The sequence below is a fragment of the Lissotriton helveticus genome, chromosome 2_1, assembly GCF_964261635.1.
Source record: "Lissotriton helveticus chromosome 2_1, aLisHel1.1, whole genome shotgun sequence".
NCBI classification, from domain to species: Eukaryota; Metazoa; Chordata; class Amphibia; order Caudata; family Salamandridae; genus Lissotriton; species Lissotriton helveticus.
Genome location: NC_136059.1, coordinates 1,968,935,936 through 1,968,963,876, shown reverse-complemented (window position 1 = coordinate 1,968,963,876; position 27,941 = coordinate 1,968,935,936). Strand labels below are relative to the sequence as shown.

The following is a 27,941-nucleotide window of genomic DNA, read 5'->3' as shown; positions in this document are numbered from 1 at the left end:
ATCTCCCTGCAGATTGTATGGACATACTGAAGGAAGCCAAGAGACCTTCCACTAGGACTTCTTATGCGTACAAGTGGAAGAGATTTTGCATCTGGTGCAAGTCCAAGAACTATGATCCAACGACATGTAAGGAAGATGTCATCCTTCCGTACCTTTTGCATTTGGCGCAGTCTGGCCTTAATTTTCATTCCATTAAGGTTCATCTCGCTGCGCTGACTGCCTACAGGAAATGCCCTTCACAGAACTCCTTCTTCCAGATCCCTGTAATCAAAGATTTTTTGGAAGGCTTGAAGAAAGTGTTTCCTCCTGTCCGGCTTCCTCCTCCTTCATGGGAATTGAATGTGGTGCTGTCCAGATTGATGAAGGAACCTTTTGAACCTATTCATAAGGCTTTGTTACAGCACCTTTCCTGGAAGGCGGCGTTCCTCGTGGCCATTACATCGGCCCGCAGGGTGAGTGAAATTCAGGCGTTGTGTTGCCAAGAACCTTATACTGTATTTCACACTGCTAAGGTTGTTATGCGTACTCACCCTAAATTTCTTCCTAAGGTTATTTCTGATTTCCATGTTAACCAGACCATAACTTTACCTACGTTTTTCAGAATCCTTCCTCTCCAGCGGAAAGGTCTCTACATTCCCTGGATGTCAGGAGGGTGTTGAAATTTTATCTGGATAAAACCAAGGATATTCGTAGGTCAGACCAATTTGTTTATCAATTATGGGTCAGTCAGGACAGGTCTTGCCACCTCAAAACAGTCCATTTCGAGGTGGATTGTGTCCTGTATACAATTGTGTTATCAAAAGGCTAATAAGACCTTAGGGGGTAAACCTAAGGCTCATTCCACCAGGGGCAAAGCTGCCACGACTGCTTTGTTACGTAATGTTCCCATTGCAGAAATCTGCAGGGCGGCCACTTGGAAGTCGGTCCATACCTTTGCTAAGCATTACTGTCTGGACACTGATTCCAGGGCAGACGCTCAGGTTGGGCAGGCTTCGCTGCGGAATCTGTTCGCACAGTAGTGGTGTTGTACTTCTTTTTCTCCACCGCTGCTTGGTGAGGGGATGTGCTTGCCATTCTATTCACTAGATTATGACTATACACAGAGATCCCCTACTACAGAAGGAGTAGTTTCTGTCCTGTAACTCCAGTTCTGTAGTAGGGGTATCTCTGTTATAGTCATAAGCGCCCGCCCTCCTCCCCGGTGGAGAAAGATGTTCATGTTTGGAATGCTACAGGTCTAGCGTTATACGCCTTCAAAAGAACTGAAAGTAAATAGGACCTGCTGGGCATTCTGGAATACTGAGAAAGTTCTAGAAAGTTTTCTTAAAGGCAAGGTATCCCTTTTTGAGCCACATAATGGCAGCCTAAAGGGCTTGTCTGTCCTCCCCTTCCTCTCTACCATTCCAGAGGCTTTGTTGGTAAAAGGGGAAGTTTTTCTCTATGATGAAAACGTGGCAGGCTGTGCTGTTTGTGGGTTTGGTGGAATGTCTAGTTGAAGTACTGGACAGTGTAGCCTGTGGATATAGGCTGCGTTATTTGTCTTTAAATTCTCCCTTAAGTGTCTGTGCAGGACTGCATTTTTAGACAGTTTAAGAGATTATTTTTGATTGCTCCGGGGTCCACGCTCATGAGCGGGACTATTCACTAGATTATGACTATAACAGAGATACCCCTACTACAGATCTGGAGTTACAGGACAGAAACTACTCCTTAGAGGAGGTGGCATTCGTGTCAAAGAAGGGACAAGGTGCTCGGTAGGACTCTTCTTTTCCTGGACGGCTTTCAAATTGTTTATTTTCTTTTGCGGTATGCAAAAGGCACTGCAGCAACCTACTATCACATTATGGCGGGTCAATGAGTGTGAAGGAAGGTCGTCACAAACTAAAAATGCATGAGTTATCAGGGTATTTAACATGGAATTATCTTACTTGAGTGCAGTATTTTAGAAGTGCCAATTCAAAATATTTAACTGGGAATTTTCTTTATATTTAGAACTGTATGGAAAGCAAGCAGAGGTTTTTAGGAAGCACCAAGTCATTGAATTGGCATTCACGCTATACCCCCCGCTTGGGGCAAGAGTAAGCAGTCAAGCTATACGAAAATCAACATGGATCCATCCGATAGTTAATGGAAAAGAAGGAAATAAATTTATAGGTAAGACTGTTTTGTTCTTTCTAATCATGGCTGAAAAGCTTTTTTCATTATGTGCTGTGCTTCTGTTTTATGCTGATCAGTTCCTTTCGTTTCGTTTCTTTCTCACATTGCATGATCTCTGAACTGATTTTAATTACTGTGGCTCATTGTAAATGTTCCATGGCGAAATGTGAAACAATTGAGGTGCATAAGGGTTGCAGAACAAAATATGTAGAAGAGGCTGCATCAACGTTTGACGTCAAAGACTATTCAACATCAACTGACGCACTGAAGTGTCTCTGCTTAAATTACTGTACAGGATATATAATATGTAATGCAAGCTAGTATTCTACTCAGTTAACCCAATAATACAGTACCTTTTTCCTTCTGAACAAACACAAGAAGCATTTGGCAAAGCGAATACGTCTGGATTTCTTTGATAAATTAATGTTCTTGTTTATTGATTGACAAACTTGATGGATAGGTGAGTAGATGTATGGCTGTATAGATGGATGAGAGACTACATGAATGAATGGTTGGGTGCTTGAACGCATGGATTATTGAATAATTCTTGCATTTACCCATTTATCTACCTAGCCAGACAAACTCATCCACTCATATATCATTCTTTCAGACATTGATTCCTTGTTGAATTCAACCCCTTACTAATCCACAAAACCAAATGCACAAAATTGACAATCGATGAGGACGCCCTTACAGTTATGAACAGTCATTGGCAAAATAAATAGGTATGTGTTTCAGGCGCTAACGCATGCAGCGTAAACACGTTCAATAAAGCTAGCCAATACACAAATGAACTGCAGACTGTTTTAAGGCCCCCTTGTTTTTGTTACAGATCTATATTTCTTTCTATTTCATTATTAGCCCCTTCCGTGCTCATGACGAGCTCAGCTCGTCATGAGGTATGCCTCTAGGGTGCTCATGACGAGCTAAGCTCGTCATGACCACACCTATTTACATTAAGGTCCAGCACAGGGGAAGAATCTGGCAAGCACCCAAGGTGTTAAGGACAGATAGCAAGGGAGCATTGCTTGCAGTCCTTTTTTAGTTTCTATGTTATAGAATGAAAAGAAGGACTATAAAGAAGGCTTGCTTGACAGACACCCTTGTTTAAGGAGGACATTATTGAAGACTAGGAATCCGTAACCCACATTGTGCTTCTATCAAACAGAAACACATTATGAGGTAGGGACAGCAGTTTTGAAAAACTGCCGGAAGTGGTGAAGGGGACACAATAGGGAGGAAAAGGCAGTGGGTGACAATGAGCACACAGGGGAAGGTGGGAGGAGTAGATGGGGCTACGATATAGGCAGGGGTAACAAGAAGTGCATAGGGAAGAAAGGAGAGCAGAAGGGAGAAATGAGGGGATGACCAATACTGAGTGGCAAGGAGCGCATGAGGTAATGAGAGAGGGGAAGACAGGGAAACTTAAGGGGGCAGGGAATCCCTATGAGCACACAGAAGAATGAGAAAGGGTTGGCAGGAGTTACAAGAAGTGCACAAGAGAGGGGAGGGGTGGAAAGAAGTTTTAAGGTGGTGATAAGAGTTGGATCAAAAGGAGCACATGGAGAAGGAGGGAAGAGCATTGAGGAATGCCCAGGGGGGATGGTGGAGGCTGAGAGGGAGGAACAAGAGGGAGCAGGATAAGGAACAGTAAAAGATAAACAGGAAGTGTAAGAAACTATGGTGCTTATTTTCAATCTCTAGCGCCACTTTTGCGTAATTTTTAACATGGGAAAAGTGACGTACGGGTGGCGCACGGGCTTGTAAGTTAGCCCCTAGGTTATTGGCTAAGGGTAGTGGAAGCCCCACGCAGGGAACCACCACAAGCCTTGTCAGGGTGAACCACAATTGTCACAAAACTAATCTGTGTCTAACCCTCTGGCAGCTTGACAAAAAGCAATCAGAACAATCCCAAACCAATTTAGGAAAATAAAGTACATTTTAGTAAATACAATGATACCAGAGCGACAGAAGTCCAATCAGTGGAACTGGAGATATTCTATTTTAAAGTTTCAAGTGAAAATAGCATCTGAAAGGAAGAAAGACTCGCTCGCTGTCATCTGGGTGTGTTAGACCGGGAGAAAGCCACAAGCTCAGTCTAAATGCGATGGAGCGAGGGTCAGATACAAGAACCAAGTTAGTCCCAATGAAGAGTTACCGTATGTGTCTGGTGTAAAGAGTTCCATTTGCCACGAAGACCAGGGAGAGTGCCCTGGGTGGTCATCACTGTAGTACGACAAGCAGTCTGGGCAATGCAAGCTGTCATCATAGTAGTGAAAAGAGCCAGTCTGGCGTCGCTGACTGCTGTTGCTTGAGCTTTGCATTGCCGGTCACTGCAGTCTGTTTTTGCTCTAGTGTACAGTGCAGATCTCACATTGCTTGTCGTCGCTGGTGGTCCCTGTAGCGTGAAGATCTAGTCTCATTAGAGCTTCACACTGCTGGTTGTCATCGATGGCTGAGCCTTGGCGCAAAGTCACCTGTTAGCAAGAGCCCAAGCTTCAGGATTTCTCCTTTTCTTCTTTGATGAGCTCAGAATTATGCCACCCAAGGGTCCAGGAACTGGGAGATACCTCTTGGGGATCAGGAACTCACTCCAGCAGAGGCCAGCAGGACCCAGACAGGTCCAGTTACAGGTCCATGAAAGGACCAGTGATGCAGGTCAGCTGGGCAGTTGTAGGAAGGCCTCATATGACCCTGTAACTTAAACAGGAGCTCAGAAAACTGACACTTTGAGTCACTCAGGTTAAACTGGGATGAAGGTAAGCAGGCAGGCAGGCAGTCCTTAGCACCAGGTTAGTGCTTCTTCTGTAATGTCCAGAGGTCCAGAAGTGTTCTGAAGATTGGATCTGGAGGTCCAATATTTATATTTGTATCTGGTCCCTGTCCTACCCCCACATATGGTCGTGGTCCTAGAAAGGTATTCCCCTGACAAGCTCCAAACTGTCTGGGGTGACAAAAGACAGGAAAGACCTAGTATTCGATTCCTTTTTGTGTGCAGGAGGCATAACTCTTTGAAATGTAAGTGGTGGAGCTGTGTACATCTCCTCCCCAGCCATCCTGCCAGGATGGCTTACCCTGCCCACACCTAAGCCCCCTTAATGTTACTGTCTGGATGTAATACACTAACTCCAAAAGCAGAGTCATTCACAGTCATGTGGTCCTGGACACTTGCAGAAAGCACAAATGGTTAGCACAAGAAAATGGCAACTTTTCCAGTCTTGGGTCTTTCATAGATTCAATCACTTCCTGTCATTGAAAGGGAAGCCCCACGGAAAAACTAGAAATAAGTACCATGTCAAACATAGCTTAGAAAAAGGATAGAGAACATTCACTTTTAGAAACCTTTGCCTATCATTTAAAAAGAATCAACCTCCTGCCAATCAGGCTGCAGCACCCTCTGCAACATTCCCTTCGGAGGCTTCCTTCCTTCAGATTTTCTACTGCACGTCATGTGAAAGAGTCTCCCCTGAGCCATCGCTCAGTGGAACTATACTTTTACTAAATGTCAGAGAAAAACTGGCAACCTATGTTGTCAGAACTTACTAAAAAGGACTTTTCAGGCCATGTAGAACCTGTGGAAAAAGAGACTGTATTCTGAAGAACAATATAAGAAACTGCATCTACTGCCTCTACCCATCTCACAAGGTAAAGGATTGTAAAATATGTCGTACTTTTTCAATCAAAAACTTAAAATACAGAGAAGGGAGATTGTTTAATATGGCTTCAGAAGCTCAAAGCCAAAGATACTCCTGTTTCTGAGAAGGTTATTAATGATTCTTCAAAAATCAATAAAATTAGATACTGATACTGCAAGATTTTTGGGTATGTTGCAATACGAAAGATTACCTTTTTGTGGATCAAGAGGAAGAGGGCAATTTTCTTTCAGGGGAAGTTTTCAGCTATACAGGTATTAAATGTACCAACCTACCCAACAACAATTTCAACTGCAATGCCCACAGAGACCGCCTCCATCGAAGCTTACACAAGACACTGCAGAGAAGAAAGCAAGGTCCTCAAGGTAAAGACTCAAGAAGACATTGACAGGATGTAGGCGCTGGTTACACAAGAGTTTACCCTGTAGTAATCAGGGTTCCCAAGGCCTACATGCACCGAAGATAACCCACTTACACTCAAGAACTGTTGGCACGGAAACTGTAAAAGGCAAAGAACAGGTTTATTAAGACCCCATGGGGTGGTGGTACACTCAAACAGCACCCTTCGGTAATGCAAGAGGTATCACACCGAACACCGGTGTGACCCCGATTTATATACAGTTTTGGGGCAATAAAAGGTAGCCGGCACAAGTTAGGACACATTTATATACATATATGGTCATGTTTTGGAACACTGCCAGCTCATTGGAGGGGGCACAACTCCGCTGGTCAGTTTGGCGCACATTCCTGAAGGCTTACTGGTCAGTTTGGACTGCGCATGTGCAAGCTTGACCAGTACTAACAATAGCCTGTTGCTGGGCAGACTGAAGTGGTCAGTGGAACGGACAACGGACTAAAGGGGCACGCCGGCCACGAGGCCGCTTATGGTCTAAGATGGCCGCCGCAACATTCAAAATGGCGTTTTTCATACATAGCCAAGTTAAGGAGGACAGCGTGTAGTTTCAGCTAATCGCTAACGCGGCCATGCCAATTACGACAGACGACCCTTTTAGCGTTTTGCTGAATCTACCTCATAGTGAACATAATCAGGATGTTCGTCCTCGATGTCTATTAACATTATTTGTGTTACTTCCTTATGAAGCATCATTTTGTCATGAGCAAGAGCTCGTCTTGATGGTATGCAAGCGGATAGACACATAGAACATAAGGCTGGGCCACATTGAATACATAGGCATATGAAAAACATTGCTCCCACGATTATACATAGAATTGTCAACAGTTTCCAGCCCCAGGTAGCAAGCATGGACCAGAACCATCCTGAAAGTGTCCAAGTTCCATTGTCCGGATGTATCTCAGCTGCGATCTTGTGGAGCTTGGATATGGCATCATAAACAGATGGAGAATTGTCCGGAATGTATACACAGCAGCTGCTTCCGATGATTCTACATGCCCCCCCACGATCAGCCAGAACTACATCCAACACCATCCTATTTTGGAGCGTAACAATTCTAGAAATCTGTAGTTCTTCAGTGATGTTTCCCAAGGCAATGGCAGTGTCATTCGCTACAGCCTCAACAACACGTGTCAGTCGTCTTATTTTCCGGCTGTTCAGTGCAGCCCCCACGAAGGAAAATAGTCCCAAATTGAAGTCCACATACTGTTGTAAAGCAGTATCGGTTTGGTCTATGTCATCCAAAACAACAGTCCGTTTAACCCTATTCAGGACGAAATCATGATACAAAGTATAATCATTGTGATACATTGGTGGGGCAATGAATACAGGAGGTAGCACAAACGATACATAGCAAGTGCCCAACCATCCCAATGGAAGCTGATGGTAACCCTTCGTTCCACAAATGAAGTACGTGTTTCGTGATGCTACAAATGAGATGCCATTCGGACTATCAAAAGTAAGGGTAGTGTTACATTCGCTTTTCCCCACTGCAATCGAACCCTTATTCCTAATACACAAATCGGCTTTAGTGGCAATAACATTAATAACATGTGCGCTGGATACATTTACATTTCTCTGGTTGTTGTACACACGTGGGGCAGACATATTATCAGGCCTGTACTCCTCCCATTCAAATCGAGTACCCTCAGCCCGCGGAAACCCATCCTTGTCATGGGTGCATACTTTGTTCAAACGGAAAAGCACCCCCCCTTTGGTTGGCCATCTCAAGGTAAAGAGGAGGGTGTACCAGGCGTTACATGCTCCATTGTGCGAAAACGGGAGTGGAATGAGTGGGGTGCCCCCTCTTTTCTGGTGCCCTGGCAACATCCCACACACCCAGCAATTTGAGGTATTAGTCATATTATGTGTGTGATGAAGAATCTGAATAAAACTGTTATTCAGATAGGTTTGCCGATGTCGTTCTTCGTGATAGGGTAATGTAAAGTGAAAATGTTCAGATGGAGCCGGGGTAGTCGGCAGCAAATGTTCACGTACAGGCACCACAAGTTCAACTACCCAGGCTATTACAGCTATCACCACAATAGTCAGAACAAAGAGAAAGGCACCCAATATTCGTTTATCTCGTGATGCCGTTGATTCCATAGTTCAGGAATACTCGTGCAAAAGTCTCAAATAGCACAAATTGTTCACAGAGCCTCAGATACACGTACGTGTATACCTAAAAAAAAAGAAAAATGCGGTGCTGAACTCCGAGGTAGCCGTTGTTTTCTTCTCCGGGCCAAGACGGGTGTCGCTACACTGGCAGAACTGATCCCCCCCCCTTGGAATTCCCGGTTTCCGTTTCATAACCCTGGAGCGGTAACCAACCAGTCATTAAAAAATACAAAAAATCTTCTTATCGAGGACGCAAGTTGTAGCGCTCTCGTCCGGCAACAGCGTGGTCCGGGAAGGCTCCCTCAACTTCGGCCGACGTCACAGCTGGGCTCTTTTCTTTCTCCAAAATCTCCTTGTAGTCGGTCAGCACAGCAGGGGTCACCAGATCCGGAGAGACACGGCGGCAATGTGTCGAATGCACCCACCGCTTCCTGTTGGTCACTCGTACAGCTGTTCGGGTTGCAAGGAGGACCTGTTCGGGGCCTTTCCACCTGGGCTCCAAACTGCTTGCTCTCTCAAACGACCGAATCATGACGTGATCCCCAGGACGGAGATCATGGCCCTCTCCAGTAGAGTTGTCAGGGAGCGCTTCTCGAACCTGTTGATGAATAGAGAGTAAATCATTTGTTAATCGTGCCAAATAGTCGTTCATCATAACACAAGGCACATCATGTATTAATCGCGGCTTAGGCACTCCCCAGATATTCATGGGGCGCCCAAACACCACCTCATAGGGGGTAAGGCCAGTTTGTGAATGGGGTACTGATCTAAGAGAGAGCAGTGCTAGCGGCAAAGCGTCTGGCCACTTCAACGATGTAGATGCCACAATTTTGGCCAGCTTAAGTTTCAACGTAGCATTGTACCGCTCAACCAGACCTGCCGACTGCGGGTGGAATACAGCGTGGAACTTCTGCTGAATCCCTAACCCCTTCAGTACATACTCCACAATCTTTCCGACAAAATGAGGCCCATTATCGCTCCACAGAAATTTGCAAACTCCAAAGCGAGGAAAGAATTCCTTAAGCAACACCTTGGCTGTTGTCAAAGCCGTATTGTCTTTCGTGGGGAAGGCCTCAACCCATTTACTAAAGGCACATACCACCACTAGGACATACTTCAGGTTGTTGCAGCGCTCGAGTTGGATGTAATCCATTTGGAGTACCTCAAATGGTGCAGAAGGTGGAACGAACCCTCCTTTCGGAGTATGGGTCCCCTTTCCGGGATTGTGTTGTAAACAAACCAGGCAGGTCTGCACTACTCTCTTCGCAGTATTAGCGATCTCAGGATGTTCCCAAGCTCGTGTTAACAGCCGAGTAATTGCAAGAGCTCCGACATGCGCCAGTCCATGTGTCATCTGGACCATCGCCTGCAAGTAAGCCGCAGGCAATTTCCATTTCTCTATGTCTTTGCTTCTCCAACAACCCTCGTCATCTAGTACCCCATCTGCTGCCCATGCCGCAAGTTCAGATTCAGTAGCTGATTTTTGAATGTCCAATATTTCTGCTCTAGCATCACTCCATCGCTCAGCCTGCGATTGTATCACATACATGGGGGAGCTAGTTCGGGACATAGCCGTTTGTCTAGCTATGCTGTCTGCAAAGGCATTTCCTTGGCCCACTTTATCCGTGATCCTTTTATGAGCACTGCATTTTACTATCGCTACTTTCTTTGGGCCAAGCAACGCATTTAGGAGATCACGCACTAGCTCTCCGTGCATAATGTGTTCTCCATGTGATGTCAGAAACCCACGCTCCCTCCAGAGTAGCCCGAAGTCATGTGCTACTCCGAAGGCGTACCGGCTGTCTGTGTATATGTTCACACATAGGCCAGCACTCAATTTGCAGGCTCTTGTCAAAGCTATCAGCTCTGCTGCCTGAGCCGATTTCTGTGGTATCCTAGCTGTTTCTACCACTGTCTTAAGTGTCGTGATCGCATAAGCTGCGGAAGTCGTGCCATCTGGCAGCCTTAAACACGATCCATCAACCCACAGTTCCCCATCCACATCTGGAAGTGGCGCATCCTGTAAGTCAACACGACCCTTTGTCTGTTCCTCGGTCAGGAAAACACAATCATGATGTTTTTCTTCCTGACCCTCCTCGGCCGGATAGGGCAATAAAGTGGCAGGGTTCAGGGTAGCGCATCTTTTTAGTGTAATATGTGGCGCCAAAAGTGTCAGCTCGTATCCCGTTAGCCGTGCACTCGTGAGGTATTGGGTCTTTGTTTGGTTTAGCAGAGCATCTACTGCGTGAGGAACTAACACCAGCAGCTTGTGCGATAACACTATTCCCTCACTCTGTCGTATGGCCACTGCCGTTGCTGCTACCGCTCGAAAACACCCAGGCAACCCTCGTGCTACAGGATCCAAAATGGCAGAGAAGTATGCACATGGTCTCTGCTTATCCCCGTGTAGTTGCACTAACACTGACAACGCGCACCCATCATTCTCGTGCACGTACAATGTGAAAAGTTTCGTGTAGTCTGGTGTGCCTAACACGGGTGCAGAACAAAGGGCCTGTCTCAACTGTTCAAAAGCCTTCTGACAATCATCTGTCCATTCTAGAGGCATTGGTGTAGCTTTGGACAATAATGCTAGCAAGGGTTTTATGATGTGTGAAAAACCCATAATCCACTGTCTACAAAAAGACGTCAATCCTATGAAGGCACGTACATCTCTCTGCGTGCGGGGGACTGGTGTATCTAAAATTGCTTGAATTCGATCAGATGTTAATGCACGCCCCTCCTTAGACAACAGATGACCGAGGTAGGTCACCTGAGGTCTACAGTATTGGAGTTTCGTTTTCGAAACCTTATGGTTGGTTTGTGCCAAAAAGGAAAGCAACGCAAGTGTACTTTCCTCACATTGTGCATAAGTGTCAGCAGCAAGCAGAAGGTCATCCACGTACTGGATGAGAGCAACGCCAGACTGCAATTTAAACGAATCTAGCTGCCTTTTCAAAGCCTGGCTGTAGATGCTAGGGCTTTCAGTATAACCTTGGGGAACACGACAAAATCTATACGATTTATTATTTAACGTGAAGCCAAACAAGTATCTGCTATCAGAATGAACAGGAATGGAAAAGAACGCATTCTTTAAATCAATTACGCTAAACGTGGTGGCCGTGGGTGGGACCAGCGTAAGCAGAGTCGTAATATTCTGTCGTAATATCGGACACCACCGGGTATTGGGGAATGACAATTTTATTGATCTCTCGCAAGTCAATAATAAAGCGATAGACTTTGTCGTCAGTATCTCGTTTAAGGATCGGAAGAATAGGACTGTTGCAAACATTATAAGGGACCTCCTCCACAACCCCTGCAGAAATCAAATCCTGAACAATATGTGTCAATGCAAGTTCACCTTCTCTCGAGATCTTATACTGTGGTACTCGTGGTAGAGGGGCCCCCTCCTTAACAGTAATGTGTATTGGTGGAATACGCATCTCTCCCACATCCGTATCTGAGGTCGCCCATAACGTATGCGGCAGAGAGGCCAAGGCTGGAATATCTGAGATGGCGTAAAACCTGTCGGGGTCAGGATAATTGTCATTCAGGATAACCCTCACTCCCTCAGGAGCGCAACGTATCGTTGCTCGAAAATATTTAAGCAAATCAATACCCAGGATATTATCTGGTGTATGGGGTGATAACAAAAATTGACCAAAACTAAAGTATTTGTCAAGACATAGTGCAAGGGGCTTGGACAATGGGCTGGGGGAGGGTGTGCCATCAAACCCTACACATGTAATCATTTCGCCAGACAGGGGAGCCCTCGGAACCAAGTTTTTTGACAAAGCGCTACGTGTAGCTCCTGTGTCAACTAGAAATTGATCAGTAGAACCCAGAATACCCGCTGTTACATATGGACCCTGCTGATCTACCGGCACTTCAACTGATTCCTTACCCCATCCTACGCAGTCCTATGCATGCACATAATCCTGATGCTCCACATTCTCACCCTCCGAAATCTGATATTGATTCCGCCTATCAAACGTGTTACTTTCATCCTGGCCACGGCCCCTCTCCTCAACCCTTCCACGATCACTTCCGCCACCTCTCGCTCCCGCATAACCTCCTCTCGACCTTCCACCTCCTCGACCACGCTGACTACGCTGTTCGCGAAGTACCGGACAATCTTCGGCCCAATGCCCAAACTCCTTACAATAAGCGCACTGATCCCCCGCTATGTCCGTACGACCATACGACGTATTTCCTTCACCTCGTCTACCTCTATCATTCCCTCTACCCTGTGTTCCCCGAACCTGCGCCAACATCACCTTCGTTTTCAGTTCCTTCGCCTTTTTCTCTACACTTTCTTTAGCCTCCAATTCCTGCCGCTCATAGTACTGAGCCATAGTTAACAAAGACGCTGGGGTCGCCGTGGCCCAGGAACTCTCACTCGACTTCAATCGTTTTGCAATCTCCGGTAGGAGATTAGCCACATACTTATCTACAAACAGATGTCGACCCGTATCGTCTGTTAAAGATTGACCACTGTAATCATGGAATGCCTCCTCAAAACGTGTAAAGAAATCTGAAACCGTTTCATCGGGTTTCTGTTTACACGACGTTAGCATAGTCCAATCGATCTTTTTAGAGGGAACAAGCGTCTTTAATTTAATCAAAATAGCTGCCGGAAGATCTAGAATTAACTGACAAGGCTTACATGCCGGTTCCCTATCTAAATCGGCAGCATTTATTTCTTTCCATGTGCCCCCCAATATTGTTTCATCATTATTTTTACGAATCTGCCTCCACATATCAGGTGGTAAAATTAACCCAAAGAACAAATCTATATCCACAAGAGTCATCACACACGACGAAATAGCCCCTTCCACCCCTTCATAAAATGCCGCCGGATTTTTTCGAAGATCAGGTAGAGAATTTTTCAATGCCATAACATCTGCTCTATTCCAAGGCGTGTATACCCAATTATATACAAAATACCCTTTCGCATCCTTTGACGATTTATCATCATCTGTACCTTCCCCTTTGGGTGGAACATACAAGGGCGCGGCTTCACGCATAGGCATAACATGCAACGCAGAACTCTTATCTGAACCCCGGAGAGAACACTCCTTAATCTGCTCATCAGGCGCCGATTCGGCCTCCTTTTGCCTCCTTTTCCGCTCTTCCCGTAATCTGGTCGTTTCATCTCGCAATTGGATCAATTGCTTGAATAGGTCATCGACATCTGCAAGATCAAATAAACCTTTATCCAAATTCTCATGATGCACTGACAAAGCTTTAGGTTCTAACGTATCTGAAAGATCACGATACGCGGCAACAACTTCATCCGCCAAACTAGACAAAAAGTACATTAATTCAAGTTCCGACCATTTACCCCTCTCTGCAATCACCTCAGACTGAGAAACACAGTTCTTATTCACTTTACGAGCCCAACTACGTAAATGTGCGGACCTCTCCGCAGTAAACCTGAGAGCGGATACACCTTTCTTTTCCGACTTATCCTGCCCATCATCTCCCGGATCTTCAGCTGGAGCCGTCGGCGAAACGTACGGAGGCGGTGACCGATCTAGCAATGAAAAATCATCAAATTCATTATTAAGGACAGGATAAAGCGGTCGGCGAATAGGAAATTGACCAGTCGTTTGCAATTTACGTTCCCGTTCCTCCCTCTCTTTCTTCTCCTGAGCCTCCTTTTCCTCAAGCTGCAAAGCCTTATCCCGAACAGCCTTGCGCTGTTCTTTGTCCGCCAAGGCAACTTCACGCTTCATACGCTCACGCACCGCTTTCTCCCACATTCGCACACAATCAAACATGTTTTGTCTAGACCTGCGTTGAAACAAACATTGCTCTACAAACTGTACTTTACGTAAATCGAATGACCCATGTAGAGGCCATTGCAATTCAGGATCGGCCTTTGTGTACTTATGCCATAATTTACTGTACATAATAGGGGGAAGGCCAAGTTTGATGTACATCTCGCGATTTGGTGTTCCCTCTGGGGGAGCCGGCTGTGCTTCCGCTAACCTAATTGTGGTACCCTCTCCAAGACAGCACATCCCTCGGAGTGTGCTAAAAACAGGCATGTTCAAAAAGTATCACGAAAGCATGACACCGTACAAAAATGGCACTTACAGTACTTCACACAACTGTGCCGCTCAGAGGAAAAAAACAAAGTTAGAGAAACATCTCTACATGCCTGCCTATGTGAAGTGCACTACACATATAAGTTCAAAGGATCACAAATTCACAAACGTTAGCTAACTCAAGTCAAATCACAGATCGTAGGACTTCGGCAAGCGCCCGAGGACTACCTTACCGAACACAAATCATAGAACTTCAGTAAGCGTCCGAAGACTACCTTACCGAACACAAATCATAGAACTTCAGTAAGCGTCCGAAGACTACCTTACCGAACACAACTCTTACCCAAATTCTCAAATGTCCAGATTCCAACTGCCAAGGTCTTGTGATCAAATCAGCCAAACGGCACTTTCCCGGCAACACAGACGATCGAAAACTCAGTCGGGGACCGGCGCCACCTGGAAGGTCAGATCGGAAGGAAAGGAAGAAACACCGTGGGAGCCAAGACTCGGGTCACTCGTGGCAGCGCGCGTCCATGGCGAGTTTCCAAGCCTTCGTCACGACCTCTCCTTCGGGCATCCGAGTCACCGATGAGTCCCTTCGTGGTCGCCAATTTGTAGTAATCAGGGTTCCCAAGGCCTACATGCACCGAAGATAACCCACTTACACTCAAGAACTGTTGGCACGGAAACTGTAAAAGGCAAAGAACAGGTTTATTAAGACCCCATGGGGTGGTGGTACACTCAAACAGCACCCTTCGGTAATGCAAGAGGTATCACACCGAACACCGGTGTGACCCCAATTTATATACAGTTTTGGGGCAATAAAAGGTAGGCGGCACAAGTTAGGACACATTTATATACATATATGGTCATGTTTTGGAACACTGCCAGCTCATTGGAGGGGGCACAACTCCGCTGGTCAGTTTGGCGCACATTCCTGAAGGCTTACTGGTCAGTTTGGACTGCGCATGTGCAAGCTTGACCAGTACTAACAATAGCCTGTTGCTGGGCAGACTGAAGTGGTCAGTGGAACGGACAACGGACTAAAGGGGCACGCCGGCCACGAGGCCGCTTATGGTCTAAGATGGCCGCCGCAACATTCAAAATGGCGTTTTTCATACATAGCCAAGTTAAGGAGGACAGCGTGTAGTTTCAGCTAATCGCTAACGCGGCCATGCCAATTACGACAACCCCATCATTGCTCTGAGGGTGAATTTCACATCACCTACCACTTTGGGAATCAATAACAGATTGCTGAGTTTTAGACCTGATTACCTACGGTCATACATTGGAGTTTATCCAAAAACTGCCACCTACTCCACCTCAAAAAACATCCCAGAAGCATCTTCATCTTTTGAAATTAGAAATCCTAACCAAGCTCAGCAAGCAGGCACGGTAAGTACCGAAACATTTGGCGATGCAGCGCAGGTAACGATTTTTTTTTTTCGGTACTTACCTGTAATAGTCCATATCCTGCATTTTACAACCTCCCACCCTGACCCTCCCCCGCCTGACGTCACCGCCCCGGTATAACGCCCTGCACGGGCCGTGCCTGTCAGCAAGGGAGATATAGAAAGAGTCCCTGGAAACCAGGAAGGAAGGGGTTTCTATTCCGGTTTCTTTTGACAAGAAAAAAATCTGCAGAGACCCATTCTGGATTTAGGAACTCTCAACAAATATTTAAGGAAACAAACGTTTCACATGGTGATGATTCAAGACATCCTCAACTTCTAAATCACAGAGAATATATGATATCATTAGATATCCAGGAGGCTTATTTTCATATCCCAATTGATCCAAAGAATCAAAAATGTTACAGTTTGTTGTAGCTAACAGCCATTATCAGTTTAAAGTATTTCTATTCAGCCTGAAATCAGCTCCCCATATTTTCACAAAATTCCTTGCTCCAACAGCTGTATTCTTAAGGCAGAAAGGTCATCAAGTCTTCCCATATCGGGACAACTGGTTGGTAAAGGCACATTCTCACCAGGCCACCAAAAAATCAACCAGGTCATGTCTGAATCTTTTTTTTAAATCAGGCCTTATTGAACATACAGAAATCAGTTCTTCAACCTTCCAGGAAGATAAAGTTCCTAGGTGCTATCCTGGATACTGTAGAACACAAGGTGTACCGTAGAAAAGAATGACAAAGCAAGCTAATATTGGCAAGCATGCTACAAAGAAAAAGTCTGTTTCAGTTCTCCTCTTAAAATTCCTATGATGTCTTCGTGCATTCCTCTAGTAGCCTTGTGCTGCCTTCGAATGCAACATTTTCAGGAGGAGCTGGACAAGCAATGGTCCCAGATTCCAAAATGAGAGCGGCTCTTCCATGGTGGACGAAGGAGACAAATCTTTCATCAGGCCTGACGTTCAAACATCAGGCCACGCATTTTGTAATTACTACAGATGCATCCTTAGAATTTTGGGGAGCTCATCTTCGAGATCCGGAAATAAATGGCAAATGGGAGGCACATCAACAAAGCCTACATATCAGTCTCCTAGAGCTCAAAGCTGTAGCATTGGGTGTAAGTGTGCTCCTCTCGAGGTTAAAAGGTTCAATGGTACTTATACAAACAGACAGCACCACAACTATGCATTACGTTAACAAACAAGTGGGTACCACCTCTCCAGCATTATCTCAGGAAGCAAAAAGAATATGTGAATGGTCAATACAACATCAAATAGCTCTAAAAGCAGAGCATGTACTCGGAAGACACCATACTTTGGCTGACACATTAAGCAGATTGAGGAACTCCTCCCATTAATGGGAAATCTAACCAAGAGATCCTGTATAGCATTTTTGTACACTGGGGCAAACAAAACCTAGACCTCTTTGTGACTCTCAAAAATCAAAAATGCCAGTTCTAAGCAAGCTAGAATCTACAACCAATGTTATGGGAGAATGCATTTCTATAGCATGGTCATGAATTTTTGCTTACACGTCTTTTCTCCGATACCTCTGCTGCGGAGATTTCTCAGCAAAATGAAGGTGGAACCATGGAGGATTATTCTTGTAGCTATAAGACAACACTGGTTCACAGAACTACTTTCCTATCAGAGAAAAATCACATCCAACTACGACTGGTTTCTCATCTGCTAACAATGAATCAATGGCAAATACTTCACCCAGATCCTAAATCCTTACACTTGTCAGCTTGGCTCCTGAACACAATGGATTTGCATATTTTAGCATTCTAAAAGAATGTAAGGAAATTTTAACCAGAGCAGAAAAAGTACAAACAAAACATGATTTTTCATGGAAGCGTTCTTGCCTAAGGTGTAAGAAGTCACAAATTCATCCCATTACAACCTCAGCAGAGGTGATACAACCTCACTTGTTACATTTGGCACAAACAGTTCTCAAGCATGCAGCTGTCCGAGTGCATTTAGCATCCATATCCCATTACAGGAAATCTTCTGCGTCACAATCTTTATGATCAAGCAGGTTCATCAAAGAGTTTTTCAAGGGACTGTTTAGAGTTTATTCTCCAGTAGAGCATATTCCCCTAATTTGGCGTTTGAACACAATACTTTTGCAAATAATGATAAGCTTATTTAAGCACAGTCATAAGGCAGAAATAAAGTTCCAGTGGTGGAAAGTGGAGCTCTTGTTAGCACTAACAACAGCCAGGAGAGTAAATGAAATACAAACTTTCAGCATTAAGGCGCCCTATTTACAATTTAGAAGTTATTGAGTAATATTAAGAACACATCCAAAATACATTCTGAAAGGTACCATTAGACTTTCTTTTAAATGAACCAGTATTTTGAGGACATTCTTGCCAAATCCATGGAATGTAGCAGAAAGGACCTTACATTCTCGAGGTGCTTGAAAGTTTACCTAGAGCAAACACAGCAGTTTCCTGAATCAGACCAATTGAAAGCGGCTTATGGAGTCCTCAAGAAAGGTTTCCCACTCTCTAAACAAGGTATAGCACAATGGATCTCTGCTGCCATACAATTCTTTCATAAACAAGATCTTTGCAGAATATTGCACAAGATGTGTGTCGACGGCTACATCTCTGTTTGCTGTTTGTCTATAGAGGATATCCGCAGAGCAGTAATGTGGAGAAGTGAACACACATTCATTCAGCATAACTGTCTAAATTCGACAGTGTTGAAGGATGCTACAGTGGGATAAGTGGTATTGGGCCATTTATTCCAGTGAAGGTGAGCTCACAGTGTACGTTATATCCTATCATGCACTATGACGTTATGCTTGCTAATAACTGTATATAATGAAATGAAATTATTTATGTATCTATGTTATGATTTTGTAACTAAGAAGAAAGCAACCTAAATGTGGATCTACAAATTAAAAAACGCCAGGTTTTAAGATTCTTTCTGAAGGAGGACAAGGAAGGACATATTTTTAAGGGGAGTGGCAATGCATTCCAGCTTTTAGTTGTCCTGTGAATAAAGCTTCTTTCACCCTCAAAGGCTTACTTAAATTTGAGAACGGTAAGATTGAAAGCTAGTGAGGAGCGCAATGGCCTAGGAGTCACATACCAGATACATTTCTTTTTTTAATAGTATGGTCCCACATTATGCGAGGCTTTGAAAGCAATACACAAAGCCTTGAAACCTATATGCTTGTGTACTGTCAACCAATGAAGATGGACCTACGCCTTTGAGGCAGACTGGTACTTAGTTATTCGAGCAGCAGCCAAGAGGCAGCATTCTACAGCATCTATAGCTAATTCAGTAAGCGTTTCTAGAGATTGATGGAGAAGGTAGTGCTACAGTCAATTTTAGAAAGGATGAGAGTAGTTACCACTCATTTCCTCAAATTAAATGGAATAAAAGGCAAGATCTTTCTCAACATTTTTAAAGTAAGAAAAGCAGAGGAAGTGACAGTGTTCACCTGCTTGTCAAATGACAGATGGTTGTCAAAGAAAAAAAAAAAAAAAAAAAAAAAAAAGACAACGCCCAGATTTTTCACTTTTGCTGCTGGAAGAGGACTATTACCTAGCTCAGGTGGCCACCAGTTTGGAGACAAAAAGAAACTTTGGAGTCCATTAGGATGTAGGGCGGATCGTCACCGCCCGCATGGCGGTGGCGATCCCCCCAACATCCTTCCCCACCCGCCACCCATTTTGCCCTGCCATATTAGTATGACGGGGGGTACCGCGGCTGACGGGAAGACTGTCCTCCGCTTTTCCGCCCGGTCGACAAGTCGACCAGGCGGAAAAAGGTTTAATATGGTGGCGGTGTCTGCTTGACACCACCATCCATATCAGGATACAGGCGGGAGGCAGCCTTCCAGTTGCCACCACGGAAAGGCATGCAGATTTTAAAGTTGGGGGCCCGTTGCAGGCCCCCAGGGTGTCGGGTGGCACAACATGCATTTTTGGCATTGCGGCATGTGCTACTGAAGCAACGCCAGCCGCAATGTTAAAAATGCAGGATGCGCCCACCAGTGTGGTGGGCGGATCCGAATCACCCCCATGGGACCGCCGCACTAATGGCGGGCGGTCCCTTAGTACGTCAGAATGGCGGGTGGACAAAGTCCGCCCGCCATCCTAATGATGCCCTTTGTTGCCTAACAACAGAACTTCAGTTTTGTTGGAATTTAGCTTTAAGCAATTATTTTGCATCCATTTAGTAATATGTTTCAAGCAGCTGAGAAAATTAGCAGCCACGGCTGGTAGTAGGAGTAACTACAGGGCGGTGACGTGGGGAGGGGGATGGGCAGGGTGGGGGGGTAGTAATGTATGGATTACTGACTTCAACAGGTAAGTAAACATATAAATAAATAAAACGAATGGCGTTGCTCGCACTGCATCGTATTTGGTGATGCAGTGCACACAACGAAATTCGTTTTATTTATTTATATGTTTACTTACCTGTTAAAGTCCGTAATCCATACATTACTACCCCCCACTCTGCCCCTTTCCCTCCCCACGTCACCGCCCTGCAGTTACACCTACTACCGGCCGTGGCTGAAAATTAGCAGGCGTTTCCTGCTGATTTCCAGATACAGAAAGAACAATTTGGGTTTTATCCGTAAGGTGGCAACCAAAATACCATTTTTTTTAAATTTGGATAGCTCTGGAAGCAACATATAAGTTAAAAAGGGTAGGGCTCAATGATGAGCCCTGTGGGACCCGGCAAGGAAGAGAGAAAGAGCAAGAAAGAAAGCTGTCAATTGATACAAATTGCTGTCTCTCTGAAAGAAAGGATGACGGCAATGCCAGATCAGTGCTGCTTATATCCAAGAACCCGACACTGTCAATCAAAACCTTGTGATTGACCATGTCAAAAGTGGCCTAAAGATTCAGTAAAATCAGTGTTGCAGGGTATCTGCTTTCCAGAATTGATCTCAATTCGCAGAAGCAGTAATCAAAGCAGGCTCACAGCTGTGCTAGCCACGAATTGAGAATGGTCCAATAAACTATGGATTCGAAGAGGTGAGTCCATTCCTTGTGAGTAGCTTTTTCTATGATCTTCAATGAAAAAGGAAGACAGGAGATGGGATGATAATTGCTTGCAACCAATAAATTAATGTGTGTTTTTATGAACAAAGGTAAAATGTACGCTACTTTCCATTTTTTAAGAAAATATCCTTGCTGAAACATTTAATTAAAAATCATAGTTAGATATCCAGCTATGGTGGCAGAAGACAACTGAAGAATCGCTGGTGGACATGGGGCCAAAGGAGAGCCGGAACAGGAAGGGAGGCTTAGATCCTGAATGTGGTCAGACACAAGCCAAAACAAGCTACTTACCTGTAACTGTAGCTCTCCAGTATTGGTATTGTTAGAATTGGGGGTCTCTAGTTGGCAGAGGTAGATACCTTTTTCCAGATAGGGGCCCTTGCTTCTAGTCAGGGTAAGGGGGATACACTTCTAAAATAACCCCTGCTCACCCCCTTGGTAGCTTGTCATGAGAAGACAGGCTTATCTCAGAGGCATTGTGTAAAGCATTGGTGAACACAAACAGTAATACAGTGAAAACACTACAAATGCACACCACACAAGTTTAGAAAAATAAGTAGTCTTTATCTAAACCAAAACGAGACCAAACAAAAAAAATCCACAATGCAGTAATACAAATATTACTTTCAAATGGTAGAAATGGTTCAGTTCAAAGCAAATTTGAGATGCAACACTTTTCACACAAAGTCCCTTGGATGCATCATACACACAAACAAAAAGGGCTGCATGGAAGGTGATGCGTTGGTTCCTTATACTCATGGAAGGTAATGCGTCAGTTCCTTGCTCCGGCGGAGGAGATGCGTCAGTTCTTTACTGCTGAGCAGGGGAGGTGATGCGTCGGTTCCTTACTGGAAAAGAGGTGATGCACTGGTTTCCTACTGCATGGGGGGTGATGCATCGGTTTCGTACTGCGTCCCCCAACAATGCGACAGACCTGGCGGTTTCATGCTATGTGATGATCTGGGATTCTTGCAGCCACACAGCAGGGTTTGCTTTGGAATCGTTGTGGTGATCTCAGACTTCGGAGACTGGTGCACTCAATGCAGCGATTTCTCGAGTCGGGGGCAGGCGCTGTGTAAGTTTCTTCGGTGATGCATCAGAAACAGGTGCGGATGCGTCACGTTTCTTTAAGTTGCATTACTTTTTCAGCTCCCAGCAGCAAACATCCTCCAGAGGTCCAAAACAACAGCAGGCATCTCTTAGCAGGTCAAGACTCTAAGCAAGAAAGTTCAGGGAAGCTGGTGGTGAAGTCTTTGTATGCCTGGGACTTCAGAACAGGAGGCAAGCTCTTCTTCAAGCCCTTGGAGATCTTTCTCAAGGAGGGGACACAGCAAACAGCAAAGTCCTTTTCCCTTTCCTTGGCATACAGTAGCCACTGCAGGCCAACCCCAGATAGCAAACAGCACAGGGGCAGCATTCCTCCTCAGTTTCTCCAGCTCTTCTCCTTGGCAAAGATTATTTTTGCTTATCAGAAGTGATCTAAAAGTCTGGTGTCTGGGACACTCTTTTTATACAGTAAAATCCTGTGTTCTGTGGTGGCAGAGAAGACCTGTGCTCAGTAAAAACCAGTTATGTCCTCTCTGGTGCAGCTTTCTTGCAGGAGGTGGACACAGCATAGTGGAAGGCAAACCAGGCTCATTCAGGTGAAAGGAAATCTCCTCCCCCTACTTTAAATGCAGCCCAGGTCTATTCATCGCAGCCCGACCCATCCAGACACTCTGGAGCCACTGCACCTCCTCAGCCCTTGTCACCCCAAAGCCAGACAGTCAATACACATCCTAGCAGTGGCACACTGGATTTCTAAGCAAGAAAATACCTACTTTCTGAAAGTGGTATTTTCAAACACAGAATGGAAAAATCACCCTCACTAAAAGATGCATTTTAACATTCTGATTTCAGGCATACTAAACTTTATTTTCCTACCTTGTTCCCAGGGGTAATTATGTTTATAAGACAGCATAAGCAAACTCCCCATTCTATCCTATGGGGAACAGGTAGCCTTGAAATAGTGAAAAACAACATTTTAATTTGTCAGTATTTCACTATCAGGACATGCCACACACACCAGGGCATGTCCTACCTTTCACAAACACTGCACCCTGCTCACAGGGGTACCTTGGGCCTACCTTAGGGGTGACTAACATGTAAGAAAAGGGAAGGTTAGGGCCTGGCAAGTGGGTGCACTTGCCAGGTCGACATGGCAGTATCAGACTGCACACAGGCTCTGCAAAGCAGGCCTGAGTTACATTTACAGGTGGATATGTGGGTGGCACAATCAGTGCTCAGCCCACTAGCAGCATTTGATTTACAGGCCCTGGACACAAACAGTGCACTGTACTAGGGACTGACTAGTAAATCAAATATGCCAATCATGGAAGCAGCAATCCATAGTAATAATTTACAAAGGGAGCACTTACACTTTGGCACTGAACAGCAGTGGCCAAGAGCCCAAAGCATTGAGACCAGCAAAACGAATGCGAACACACAGCAAAAACACCAGAGGCAAAGGCAAAATACAGGGGAATCCCACACCAATGATGCCAGGTCTAACAGGTATCTTTCATAGATTCACATGCAACCCACCCTCCTCCCCTGGGAGTCTCAGCTTTTCACTGTTTCCATGTCATGTTCACAATGGTGCTCAAAAATTTAAAGGAAAGAAGCCTCTGAGGGGAGTGTTCATAGGGTGTTGCAGCCTGATTGGCTGGAGTTTGTTTCTTTTGAATTGATAGGGATAAGTTATTAAAATGGATGTTTGCTAGCCTTTATATGGAAAACAGCCATTACAGTGCAGCAGTTATCATGCATAGCCTTTACCACACATGCGTTACAATGCATGCATCGTTCCAACGCTTAGTCTTTACCACATGTTTTTTTACGAGGTATATGCCTTTACCATGCTTGCCTTTACAACGAATTACATTGTAAAGGTATATATGGTAAAGGTATAGGTGTGGTACTGGTGGTAAGGGTATATGTGTGGTAGCGGTATTGAAGGATATCAGCTTTGTTAGAGGAAACGGGGAGACCCTTCTGCTTCGTCTTTACAATGTGCGCTGCGCCTCAGAAGTGCTGCCTGGTCATCGTGGAGATGTAAGGGGATTGGGCCTGAGGCAGGGGCTAAGGTTTTTGGGCTTTAAGCTGGGTGTGGGTATTTTTAAAAAGGGCTAGGGGCCAAGGGAGGCATCGCGTAGGGGGGGGCGCTTTTAGGGCTAATGGCAGGGGAGGTGTCGTTTTTACAAGGGCAGATGTCCAGATGGGGCGTGCAGGGGTCCACTTTTAGGACTCAGGGCAGGGGACGGATATTTTTTACAGGGGCTGCGGGTGTCGTGCAGGTGTCTGCTTTTAGGACTCTGGGCAGGGGTCAGGAAAATCCTTTACCACACATATGCCTTTAACAGTTATGCTTTTACTATGAAATTCGTTGTCAAGGCTTATGTGGTAAAGGCATATTTGTTGTAAAAAAGTGCATGGTAAAGGTTATGTATGGTTCTGGCATTCATATTGTAATGCATGTGTGGTAAAGGCATGAATTGCAACAGAATGCGTTGTATCATAATACATCCCTTTATTTAGGCTATCTTTAACATGTACTGCTTTCTAGTTTTACAGTGGGACTCCCATGTGACAACAGGGAATGATTCAAGCATGTGAATCTGTGAAAGTTACCAATATGGGAGAAGTATAGTTACAGGCAAGTAACTTGTTTCTTTCTTAAAAAAAAATATTTTCAGAATTGTGACTTAAAATCCAATTTTACAGTTAAAGAAGGATTTAAAATACAATGTATTTGAGTGTAAACCGCATTTCTCTATTTGCTCATAATTCAAAGCTATCATGTATTAACTGTTATAAGGTAAACCAGTGTTAGTCAAAGGAGGGGATAGGTCTTACAATTGTGAAAAACTACTTGAGTTCTTTTCTGTCAGGACATGTAAACTGAAACACACATATCCTACTTTTAAATAAAATGCCATATGAGCCTGTAGGGTCTACCTTAGGGGTTGACTCATAAGTATTAAAAATGAAGGTTTAAGCCTGCAAAATGTTTATTTTGCTAGGTCGAAATGATAGTTTAAAACTGCACTACAGGCTGCAGTGGCAACCTGAGATCGGTTTTAAAAGGCTAATTTAGTGGGTGGCACAAGAGTGCTGATGACCACTAGCAGCATTTAATTTACAGGCCCTGTGTACAGCTTGTACCATTTACTAGGGACTTACGAGTACATTAAATGTACCAATCGGTACATGCCAATTGTACAATCGTTTAGGGAAGGGATAGAGCACAAGCACCTAACCACTGATTAGCGGCGAAAAAATGTAGAGATCAAATGCCAACACAAACAGGTTCAGCACCAGAAAGCAAAAATCATGGGGAGCCTCTGCAAAAAAAGCCAGGTCCAACAGGATGGATCAACCAAAAGTAGGCAAAGAGAGCTTTCTCTCAAAAAGTATCGTCCCATGCAGAAATTTATGCATAGATTCATCAACCAAAATTGCGATCGCAATAGTTGCGAAACAGCTATTGCGATCGCAATTTATGTTCCCGCAATTCATGATTGAAAAACCAACCAAATTGCGAATTCACAAAAAATATTTTGCGAGATCGCAATTAAATTTGCAGAATCAACGTGGAACCCCCTTTGCGATTCTGTAATAGCGATGTTCCACTGATTCTGCGAAATAATTAGTGAACTCTCAAAATATTCGCAAATCCAATTCATCAAAAATTGCAATTAGCAAAAAAAACAAAATCGCTATTAGCGAGGCGCTATTTAAGGAGAAGTCAAAACAGGTGGTAACCATAAAGTTCAATTGGAAAAAAAGAAAAAAAAAGAAAAATGTAAAAACGGGCGGGACAAAACAAACACACTTAAGGAGATACAGTAGGAGCATGAGGACATTCACAATGCCAGGTCTATACATCGTGGCAAGGCGGCTGAGGCTCCAGCGTGCAGCCCGGAACCAACGCAGGATTCAGGAGCGCATCTTCCGGCTGCAGATAACACTCCTGGGCCAGACTGATGAGGAGATCTACTCCAAATACAGGCTAAATGGGGCAATGATTAAGAAGCTCATCGATGACCTTGACCTCCTGATGCAGCACCTAACACGGAGGACCAATGCCGTGCCCACCCATGTCCAGGTCCTGTGCTGCCTGCACCTCCTGGCCTCTGGAAGCTTCCAGGGGATAGTTGCATATGCGGGGGGATCTTCCAGAGCACACTGTCCCACTGCCTACGGAGTTTCCTGGACGCCATTCTGACCCGGATACACCATTACATAACCTTTTGAAACAACCAACAGGACTTAAGTCAAACAAAGCTTCAATTCTACAACATTGCGCAATTTCCCCATGTAATTGGATGCATTGACTGTACCCACATTCACATCAGCCCACCCGCTGAGACAGAGTACATGTACGGGAACCGCAAGTCCTACCACTCACTGAACATCCAGATGGTCTGAAATGCAAAGACAATCATCACTGACATAGTGGCCCAATACCTGGGGAGCACGCATGATTCCTTCATCTTCCGGCACAGTGGCATACACACCCGCTTGGCCAGGGGTGACCATGGTGAAGGACACCTCCTAGGTAAGTACACATGCCCACATACAGTACGAGACTATGTAGCTGCGCATAACAGGCACTGACCCTCTACTCCTTTCATTCAGGTGACAGCGCCTACGGCCTCCGTGAGTACCTCCTCACCCCATACCTCAACCCTGCCACACCACAGCAACGGCGTTACAATGCTGCACACATTCGCACTAGAAATTGCATTGAATGGACATTTGGGCTGTTAAAGAGCCGATTCTGCATCCTACATAAGACTGGTGGGGCCCTCAAATACCAGCCTGAGGTGTGCTGCCGCATCGTGGCCGTGTGTGCCATACTCCACAATATTGCTACCAAGCGGAGGATACCTGTGGAGATCTCTGGCAGTGAGTCGGAGGGGGACAACCACCCACCTGCACATGTGCATCATGCACGCGGGGAGAATCCTGTGGAAGGACACAGGCGCTGCAACCAAATCACAATGAACTATTTCTCGTGCACCCATACCCCTCACACAACACTGCACTCATGCATGCCAAATGAAATAATGACATGAGTCAGATGTACGTTTGAAATGAATTCTTATTGTTTTTTGCACAATAATATTTCTTTAAATTATTTTTTCACAATACATGACAACTGTATTTCCTCATACAACCTCATGATAGCGAAGCAGGCGTGCTTGTCTTATCAGCATGGCACTGCTGCTAGAGTACATAGAGTCACTGGCACCTCCGGCCGGACGCACCCAGTCACCTCTCCACGTCCTCCTTGCCAGTATTGGCCCGTCATGCTGCACTGGGCCTGGTGCTGCGGCGGCGTACGGTTACCACCGGAGACTTGATGTGCACTCACTGGCATCATCCCCCCCTTTCTTGGTCATGGCCACACCCCTGCTGATTCTGGACAGCTGTTGTGACCTTTTCCAAGGCCCTGGCGACGTCCTGGCAACATTGAACCATCTGAATTTGAATCGCCAGGGACCGGCGTGAAAGTTGGGAGGCAGCACTACTAATCAGATGGTTGGATCTGGTGTATGCTGACAGGCGGGTCAGCAGCTGGTGGTGGTGGCGGCGGGTGATGTCCTGCTGTGACACCATGATCTGGCTGTTCTCCCTGACAGCAGTCGTCAGCACCTGCACGCTTTCCGTGAGCTGGCTCACGTTGCGCGCTGTCTTATAAAGCTGCAGTTGCATGGCTGCCATGTGCCGTGCCTGCTTTTGGTGGACAGCAAGCATCCGGCGTTCTATGCCCAGCCCAGGATCTTGGACATGTTCCCCCCTGCCAGCGCGTGTTGACACGTTGCGCTGCTGCCTCATCAGTCCGCTTGACTGTGAACGCACAGTGGCTGTGCGCCGTGTCTGCCTCCTGGGCGGTGGTGTGGCCTGTACCACTGCCATGGGTGTCACATGGGGTGGTTGCTGTCCTCCTGTGGCTGCAGGGGTGGCCCTGTCCACATGGGGAGGTGGTGGTACTGGTGCTGGTGGTTGTGATGGTCCAGGTCGTGGGGAAGGATGGCCCTCTCCGTCGGTCTCCTCAGGGTTCTCCTCA

General features: G+C 45.4%; 1 protein-coding gene across 1 annotated transcript in view; it reads left to right on the top strand.

Moving 5' to 3' along the window:
* IQCM (IQ motif containing M) overlaps window positions 1-27,941 on the top strand; it is a 1,609,700-nt gene that overhangs the window by 1,377,125 nt on the left and 204,634 nt on the right. The window contains exon 15 of the mRNA XM_078676908.1: window positions 1,993-2,154. Coding sequence (XP_078533034.1) covers window positions 1,993-2,154 — 162 coding nt within the window. The remainder of the gene's footprint in view (window positions 1-1,992; window positions 2,155-27,941) is intronic.